Consider the following 9,127-nt stretch of genomic DNA (forward strand, 5'->3'; position numbering starts at 1 on the left):
TCCAAATTACTATTTTTATATATCTGTGTATATTTATGTATTATTGGTATATTTATGTAATGTATGAATACATATATATATTTATATTTATAGAATAGCATTTATTAGCTTATTATTCATTTATTTAAAATACTTATTTTACTTTTTTGAAAGGCAGAGTTACAGAGACAGGGAGAGACAGAGCAAGAGGGAGCAAGCTTCCATCTGCTTCTTCACTCCCCAAATGGCCACAACGGCCAGGGCTGGGACAGGCCAAAGCCAGGAGCCAGAGCTTCATAGGGACCTCCCATGTGGGTGCCGAAGCGCTCGGGGTATCTTCTGTTGCTTTCCAGGTTAATTAGTAGGAAGTGGGATCAGAAGTAGAGCAGCCAGGAATCAGACTGGAGCCCATAGGGGATGCCGGCGGTGCAGGCAGCTGGTTTACCTGTTAGGCCACAATGCCTGCCTGAGAGTATCAATTTATATAAAATTATTGAGGAGCAAAGTAAGATTTTGATGCAAAACCTTTTTTTATAATACATGGAAAATACATACATTAAAAAACATGCATAGATTTCAGAAACCATTTGCACCAAAATAAACTCGGGCTGTTAATTCCAATTTTCCGTTTACTTTCTGGATCCCCTGAAGCATGTGCGGGGTGTCCCCTGGATTGGGCTCCCAGGTCTGGATTTTGAGGCCTGCGTCCCCGTGGTCCAGAGCCCTGAGCAGGTCCAGGTCTGACTCCGGGCAGCGCCCTCGCCGCTGAGCTCCTGTTTTGCCTCCCAGAGTCCAGGGCACTCAGGACCTCAGCCCCTCTCTCCCTGGGGGTCCTAGCCCAGGTGTGAGATCTGGTGGTGAAAGAGCCCTGGAGAAGGGGCGACGTCCCCCCGGGGACGCCGTGAAATAAAGCCCGGACAGCACCACAGAGTCTCCTAGGGGAGGGGTGGGCTGCGACTCCCACGCTGGGCCCTCCACATTCTAAGTGAACTCCAGGGACCTGGGCCCCAGCTGACTGGGCTGTGAGGTCCCAGCGCTCTAGCTCGAAGACGCCCTTCCTGTGTCCCAGCTCACCAGGCTCCAGGCCTTCCAGAGCCCCACGTTCCAACCTCCCATGCAGCCTTCCGCCACGCGCAGCCAGCACACGAGGCCCAGCCTGCCGCCTTCCAGGACCCCGCACTCCCTGGCTGAGCCCCGCATCCTCGCAGTCAGCATTCTCACTTCCCCCACACCCAGCCAGGGCTCACATTTCAGCCCAGGGTCCACCACTGGGAGCCTAATGTCCCAGGATGCCAGGGGGCCAGCACTGGGGTCTCCGATCTGCCAGGGGTGTAGGAACCCAAAACACACAATCTTCTCACTCTAGGCTCCCAGCACTGCAGCTTCCTCGACTCCAGCGGCCCAGCTCCCAGTCACAGACGCTGCACCCAGCATTCTAGAACTCCAGCCCCAGACACTTTCAGAAGCACCCAGCAAGGCAGCCTTGCCACACCGAATTCCAGTTCCCGTGCCCACATCCTGACAGCCTCCGACTGCTGCACTGCACCAGGCAAGGGGCCCGTGCCCCACGTTCTATGCCTCCCAGGTCCAACACCCCAGTTGCCAGGTCCCGACGCTCAGGCTAAAGAGAAGCCAAGCCAAGTGCCGGTCAGTCAGGGGCGCAGACCGGAGGACCACAAAGAAAGCCATGTTCACCTGAAGCAGTAGTTGGTGTCCAGGGCTCAGCCGTGCTGGGCGCTGTGCAGCTGCCTGGCCTCTTCCGGAAAAGTGACGGTGAGTAACAAGAAGGGCAGTTGTGTGTTCTCAATGGTGATTTGCTCACCTTGGTGGCTTGAAGTGATCCCTGTTTGGGTGGGGACTCTCAGTTGGATGGAACGTGGCATGGTGTGATTTGTGGGGTTGGGGGTACACGCGCACACATATACACACACACGAGCACACACAGGCACACACAGAGATCACAGCCGGGGATGGGCTGGGCCAGGTTGGGGACTCACCGTTGATGTTCATGTGGAGGACATTATTTTTGTTGTCACAAGAGCAGTGGGCGCTGAGGCGGAAGCCCTCTATTTCCTCTGTGGGAGTGGGGAGAGGGAAGCCAGTCTGAGTGGGAGGCTCAGCCAGACCCTGGAGGAAGCGGGAGGAAGGAGCAAACTCCAGGGGGCTCTTCCTGCCTGGGACAGCCCTCCCCTCCCCTCTCCCCACCACCACCTTGGGCATCTTCCACTGCTTTCCCAGGGTGGGAGTGGTTCAGCTGCTCTCTCAGGAACATGAGCAGGGAGCTGGATTGGAAGTGGAGCAGCCAGGATTAAACTTGTTACCATGTGGGATGGTGGCATTGCAGGTGGAAGGTTCACCCAGTATACCATAATACTGACCCACTCTGTACTCCACTTCAGATGTGGCTCCCTGTTACTGTGCCTAGGAAAGCAGCAGACACGGCCCACGTACCTGGAGCCGTGCCACCCATGTAGACTCTGCTGGGGTTCAGACACCTGGCTTCAGCCTGGCAAGCCCAAGCCACTGCGGCCATTTGGGGAGTAAAAAGCCGATGGAAGGTCTCTTTTTCTCTCTCCCTAACTCCATGTCTGTCTGTCTGTCTCCCCCTTGGTCCCTCCATCTCTTTCGGTCTGTCTGTCTGTATCTCTTACTAGATTTTTTTTTTTTTTTGTGACAGGTAGAGATATATATTTAGGACTTTTTTTTTTTTTGCTTTATATTCTTTTTTTATTTATATTGAGGTGAAAATGCATTTAGTAAGATTCTGAGATCTTAAGTATACAGTTTATGAGGTTTTTTTTGTTTGTTTGTTTTGTTTTTTTACAGGCAGAGTGGATAGTGAGAGAGAGAGACAGAGAGAAAGGCCTTCCTTTTTGCCGTTGGTTCACCCTCCAATGGCCGCTGCGGCCGGCGCATCTCGCCGATCCGAAGCCAGGAGCCAGGTGCTTCTCCTGGTCTCCCATGCGGGTGCAGGACCCAAGAACCTGGGCCATCCTCCACTGCCTTCCCTGGGCCATAGCAGAGAGCTGGCCTGGAGGAGGGGAAACCGGGATAGAATCCGGCGCCCCAACTGGGACTAGAACCCGGTGTGCTGGCGCCGCAAGGCGGAGGATTAGCCTGTTAAGCCACGGCGCCGGCCGACAGGTAAAGATATAGATAGAGAGAGAGAGACAGAGAGAAAGGTCTCCCTTCCGTTGGTTCACCTCTCAAATGGCTGCATGGCTGGCGCACAGCGCCGATCTGAAGACAGGTGCCAGTGCTTCTTCCTGGTCTCCCATGGGGGTGCAGGAGCCCAAGTACCTGGGCCATCCTCCACTGCCCTCCCAGGCCACAGCAGAGACTTGGACTGGAAGAGGAGCAACCGGGACAAGAACCCAGTACTCATATGGGATGCTGGCGCCATAGGCGGCAGATTAACCAAGTGAGATTCGGCGCTGGCCCCTTTAACTTGACTTTCAAATGAATCTTTAAACAAAAAAATGTCTGGAGGAAGCATTTAGAGACCCAGCAGACAGACTGTCTTCCATCCCCACCACCTGCATATAAAAATCAAGGTCCACAGGTACTGGGTGCTCTGTCTCAAAACGCTCCCTGTGTGCTGGCCCTGTAACCCTCCCCCACTGTCCATCTGACATACAGAAAGGATGTGACCTGCCCTCCGTCACACAGGCGGCCAAGGCTGGGAGGCAAAGCTAAGCCTGGGGCTTTCCCGAGGGCAGATGTGGGATAAAGGCGACTGGAAGGAGTGAGTGATGTTTTCTAAGCTCCTCCTGCCTGCAGGCCCTGGGCTGTGTGCTTGGATAGAGAGCGACCCAGACACGGAAGATCCAGCCAGGCACCGTCTCTGGCCCAGGGCACCCTCACTGCCCACTGCTCCCTATGCCCTCGCTGCACCTGGCCTAACGAATTCTCCTGTGAGTCTCCACACAATCGCCCTCCTCCAGGGAGCCCTCCTGGCCCCCAGATGAGTTTGGGTGCCTGCTCTGGGCCCACACAGCAATGGGGGCTTCCCCACCCTGACACCAACCCCTCTGCCTTTGCCTCCCCATTCACAGCCTTGGTCCTTCCAGGTCACTGCTGTCTGCCGGGGCTTTGGCAGGAACTGCTAAGTGCAGAGGGAAGTGGAGCCCAGGAGGGCAGGACCCAGGGCTGTCCTGCTCCCCACTGTGTCCCCCACGCCACCCACACAGGGCCGGGCCCAGGACAGGAGCCTGAGGGGATTGCTGGGATGCGTGCATGACTAGGAGGGACACTGGGCACTGTGGACGCAGCGAGGGAGAGGAGTGGCACAGTCCTTTCCTGGGCAGATGCACTGTGCCCGGCTCTCCCTGCTCTCAGGGCCTTTGCACAGGCTCCTCCCCTGCCCAGAACATGCGGCCCCTCATTGCAGGTGGTTTGGGCAGAACCCAGGAGAAGCAGGGGTGGGGCAGACCCGCCATCTTCACCTCCATGTCTCAGCCACTGCCGCACAATCCTGGTGACTTCGAAGGACAACCATTCATTTGTGTCTATGGGGTTCAGCTTCCAGCTCTTGAGGTAGCGCCAGGAATTGTCGTATTTCTGGAGGACAAAACATGGAGAAGTGAGAAGGCAGGAGATGGTGCCAGCGCCTCCCACGCAAAGACCACGTCCCCCACTCCACCTGCTCCCTGGGCAGCTTCCAGACTCTGCCCACAGTACCACATGTGGGCCTGTGGGTTCCACCTCCAACAGCACCCCAGAGAGGAGAGGCCAAGGCCCCTTGGGGCTGCTTGTCCTGAGCTGACTCCATGAGGGGCTGGGAGAGTGCACTTCCCTTTGGAGGCCTGGGGCACTGACCAAAGGCTAGGCCTCTTCCGCCTGCACAGCCTGCAAGGCCAAGACTGGGGTGCCAGCACCTGGGCTGTGCTGAGCGTTCAGTCGGCAGGAGTGACAGCCTGGTTCTGAGCTGAAGGCTTAGGTAGAAGCCATTCTGTGCTCCAGTGTTTGAGAAAGCCTAGGAAGGCCGGCGGCTATGGGCCTGAGCAATCCCCGGAGATCATGTCTACAAATCCAGGAGACTGGGGCTGGCTACGGCACAGCCTGGGACACCTGCATCCCATATGAGCATCAGTTGGAGTCCAGGCTGCTCCACTTCTGAACCAGCTCCCTCTCTGCGCCTGGGAAGGCAGCAGAGGATGGGCCCCTGCCACTCCCGTGGGAGACTTGGATGCAGTTCCAGGCTCCTGGTTTCTGCTTGGCCCAGCCCTTGCCATTGTGTCCATTTGTGGAGTGAACCAGCACAGGGAGGATCTATCAGTCTGCTTTCTAATGAGTAAATCTTTTTTAGAAAATAGTTTAACAAAAGAAAATGGACCTGTGACCTTCAGCACAGTGGGAAACAACCTCTCACAAGTAAACTGCACCCTCCAGCAGCCACGGCAAGAAGCTGAGGTCTTCAGACTCCAAGAAATTAGCACTCAGCCAAGTTCTCTCATGTGAGGCTCTAACCTTGATGGTCCTGCGAGTCTAACATTCCCAATGACAGGGATTCTAGAGCAATGACTTCTAGGAACTCCGGCCCTTCTAGAGGGCAAAGAACTCTCCTGAGGCTCCACCTTGTAGAGCAGTGCTGTCCAAAGAATCTTCTGGAAATCTTCACAATCGTTGTGCAGACAGCAGCTGCTGGGGCAGTTACTTAGCTTCCAGAGGCTAAGGGGCCTGCTTTCCCATAGCGGGGTGCCTGGGTTGGATACCTGGCTCTATGTTCTGACTCCAGCTTCCTGCTCATGCTGACCCAGGGAGGTGGAGGGTGATGGCTCAAGTACCTGGGCCCCTCCCACCCATGGTGGAAGACCTGGACTGAGTTTTGAGCTGCCTGCTTTGTCCTGGCACTATCCTGGCCATTGTAGGCATTTGGGGAGTGAACCAGCAGGTGGGAACTCTAAACATATACCTGTGTCTCTGTCTCTGAAAATTAAATAATGAATGAAAAAGAAACTCAAGGGCTGGAGTTGCGGTGCAATGGATTCATCCATGGCCTGTGATGCCGGCATCCCATCTGAGCACTGGTTCAAGCTCTGGCACTTCCACTTCTGATTCAGCTCCCTGCTAAAATGCCTGGGGAATCAGTGGAAGATGGCCCAACACCAGGGCCTCTGCGCCCCCCTGCCCTCCCTCGCATGTGAAACCAGGGTGGAGTTCCCTGATGCTTTCTGGGCCTGGCATAGCACTGGTAATTTTGGACATGTAGGGTATGAAACAGCACATGGAAAATCTCTCTCTCTGTGTCTGTACCTGGATATCTCGCACTATTTCTATAACTGTTCCTTTAAAATAAATAAAAGTTAAAAAAAAAAAAACCCTCAAAGTAAACTTCCAACCTTTCCAGAAATTTCAGCTTTCAACAGTCCCACCTTCTTCAGGTGTCCAACTCCTAAGACCCCAGTCTTCCAAGCATTTAAAAGTCCAGAGTTCACCAGAGCCCCAGGAGTCCCCGGTCTGTGATCCTCCCCCTCCCAGGGCCGTCTATGAGGACCCTGCGGCCAGCAGCCTTCCACCCCCACCTGGCCACAGCTCATGCTCCCTCCTCACCTGGTACAGCTCCACCTGCTGCTCCTTCTGTATCTTGAGCACTTGCAGGTGCAGCTCTGCCTGGGACAGAAATACCGGCTGGGGCACTACTTGCCGGAGCTCTGACGTGTTGAAGAGCATATAGACACTGTGCCGGCTTTCTTTGTATTTTTTGTAGATTTCTAGTTGGGAGGAGCAGACAAGGAGTTGGGGTTTGGCAGTGGTAGAAGAAGCAGGGTCACCCCCAGTCTAAGGGCGAGTGCCCAGATCTGGCAGCCCAGGTTGGAGCTGGACTCTGACACTATTTTTTCTTTTTTTCTTCTTTTTTGACAGGCAGAGAAAGAGACTGAGAGAAGGTCTTCCTTTTGTTGGTTCACCCCCCAAATGGCCCCTGCAGCTGGTGTGCTGTGCCCATCTGAAGCCAGGAGCCAGGTGCTTCCACCTGGTCTTCCAGGTTGGTGGATGGCCCAAGCTCCTGGGCCATCCTCCACTGCCTTCCTGGGCCACAGCAGAGAGCTGGACAGGAAGAGGAGCAACCAGGACAGAACCGGCGCCCCAACTGGGGCTAGAACCCAGAGTACCAGCGCTGCAAGCGGAGGATTGACCTAGGAGTCACGGCGCCAGTCTGGACTCTGATACTTTTCAGCTGTGTGACCTTGGGGCCGAGGGTCTCTTTGGGTGGGCTTCCTGCCCTGCACCATGGGTCCTGACCACTCTGTCTCCCTGAGACCTCCTCTCTGCCCACCCAGGGAGTGGCCATGTGGCTCCCTTCTCCCAGGCACCCAGCTCAGATGTGGATTGCATTACAAGAGGAAGGGTCATGGGTAGAGGCTGGGGTCAGGAAGAGCCTCTGCTGCCTGTGCGCTGTGTGACCTGGGGCACTCACTCCCCTCCCTGAGGAGGCTGGCTGCCCCCTCCCACCCCCTGTCTCACCCATGCCCGCACCCATCACCCAGACCTCTGCCTCTCTCGCCACGACCCCTGAAGTCCCGCGTGTCCCGTTTGCCCTGGAAGCGGGTCCACGCTCCTGGCACTTTGCTGCGGTTCGCCTCGCCTCGCTTTTGCTCCTTCCGTCTTTCTGTTTCGTGACACCAACTCTGCCCAGCTTTCTCACTGGCTCCCTTTCCCACAAACTAGGGGCTCAGCCTCTCCCCAGAGCACCCCTCTCTGCAGCTCCCACCGGGATACCAGCATTCCACGTGCGCTGCTAGAGGGAACAGCCTTCTACCCCATAGCCTCTGTCCCCTAAAACTCCCCCCCCCCCCCGGTTCCCGCGTGTCCCGTCCACTTGGCGCACTGTTCCAGGACCAGTCTCTGAGGGTCGGGGAGCTCAGCGCCCTCGTCTTTAGGACACGCCCTCCCCCATGTTCCCTGTGCATCCAGGGGTCCCCTTCCTCCTGCTGTGTCCTCTGGGGGTAATTTCCTCCCTGAGGCCTGCCCTCCGGCGCCCCCTGGCGGCCTCCTCCCGGGTCCCTGTCCCACAGAGCTCACCATGGTTGCTGTCCACCATTAGCATGTGGAAGAACTTAGTGAAGATGTCAAACACAGCCTGGGGCTGGGGCTTCTCCTCGGCGCTCTTCCTGCCCACCTGGTCTTGTGTTTTGTTGTACTGGACTAGCGTGTCCCCTGGCACTGAACCGGGCAGCACCTCCCTCTTATTCAGGGTGCGGGACTGCCCCACCTTGGGCAGGATTGGGGCGCGGACTGCCTCGATTCGCTGTTTGGGCAGCTCCATGTCGGTGGCGTTGCGGCTGGGCGTTCCCGCGGCCAGCAGGCCGGGCATCAACACTGAGAGCCACAGCAGCAGCAGCAGCAGCAGTCGCATGGGGGAGGGCGACATGGGGGAGGCGATGCACCCCAGCACTGCCGAGAACGCCAACAGGGCTAGGGCAGGATGGGAAGGCCTCGACCAGGCAGGGGCTGAGGGTCTCAGGAAGACAGAAGCAGGGGTGGAGGGGAGGCTGTGGCTGAGGGTGTCTCGGTAGCTGACAGAAGAAAAGGAAATGGGCAAGCTTGCCACCAGAAGGTGGGTGGTCTTTAGTAGGGGAGCTGGAGCAGGGCTGAGACCCGACCCCGGAGGAGGGAAAGTCCTGGATGAGCCGGGGCTCCGGAGACGGCAGGGGGCAACCGAGCTCGGAGCAAAGCTTCTGCAGGAGACAGGGTCTGGGGCCCGGAGGGCTGGCCAAGAACTGGGCCGCCGGGGTCGCCGAGGAGGTGGTGAGGAGGTGGTAGCCTGGCGTCCCCAAGTCCTGCCTCGGCTTGGGCCACCGCCTGGCCAAGTGGTCCTTGCACCTGGAGCTCCCAGCTGTGGTGGAAAAGCCTCAGAAAGCCTTTCCTTTTATCCCAACAGCTCGGCCCTCCTCCGGCTCCTCCCCCATTGGGTGGGGGGCTCTGCTCAGACTCTGTGGCCTCAGGCAGCTCCTTCCTCAGCTTCCTGTCCAGGCTCTACCTGCAGGTGCCTCCTAGCTGGGGCTGTCCCAGAAGGGGCGTTGTCCCTGCACTGCTGGCCAGAGGATCCACCTGGGACTCCCTCATCCCAGATCAGAGTACCAGCTGGGGTTCTGTCTGCTCTGCTTCTGATCCAGCGGCCTGCTGGTGGAGAAGGCAGATGGTAATA

General features: G+C 57.0%; 1 protein-coding gene across 1 annotated transcript in view; it reads right to left on the reverse strand.

Annotated features, from left to right (window-relative positions):
• Nucleotides 1–8,350, reverse strand: part of LOC133748295 (transforming growth factor beta-1 proprotein-like) — a 39,327-nt gene extending 30,977 nt beyond the window's left edge. The window contains exons 1-4 of the mRNA XM_062177005.1: nucleotides 8,002–8,350; nucleotides 6,532–6,692; nucleotides 4,425–4,539; nucleotides 1,977–2,054 (exon numbers count right to left, since the gene is read on the reverse strand). Of these exons, the coding sequence (XP_062032989.1) occupies nucleotides 1,977–2,054; nucleotides 4,425–4,539; nucleotides 6,532–6,692; nucleotides 8,002–8,350 (703 nt within the window). The remainder of the gene's footprint in view (nucleotides 1–1,976; nucleotides 2,055–4,424; nucleotides 4,540–6,531; nucleotides 6,693–8,001) is intronic.
• Between the last annotated feature and the right edge of the window lie 777 nt (nucleotides 8,351–9,127).

The sequence above is a fragment of the Lepus europaeus genome, chromosome 19, assembly GCF_033115175.1.
Source record: "Lepus europaeus isolate LE1 chromosome 19, mLepTim1.pri, whole genome shotgun sequence".
NCBI classification, from domain to species: Eukaryota; Metazoa; Chordata; class Mammalia; order Lagomorpha; family Leporidae; genus Lepus; species Lepus europaeus.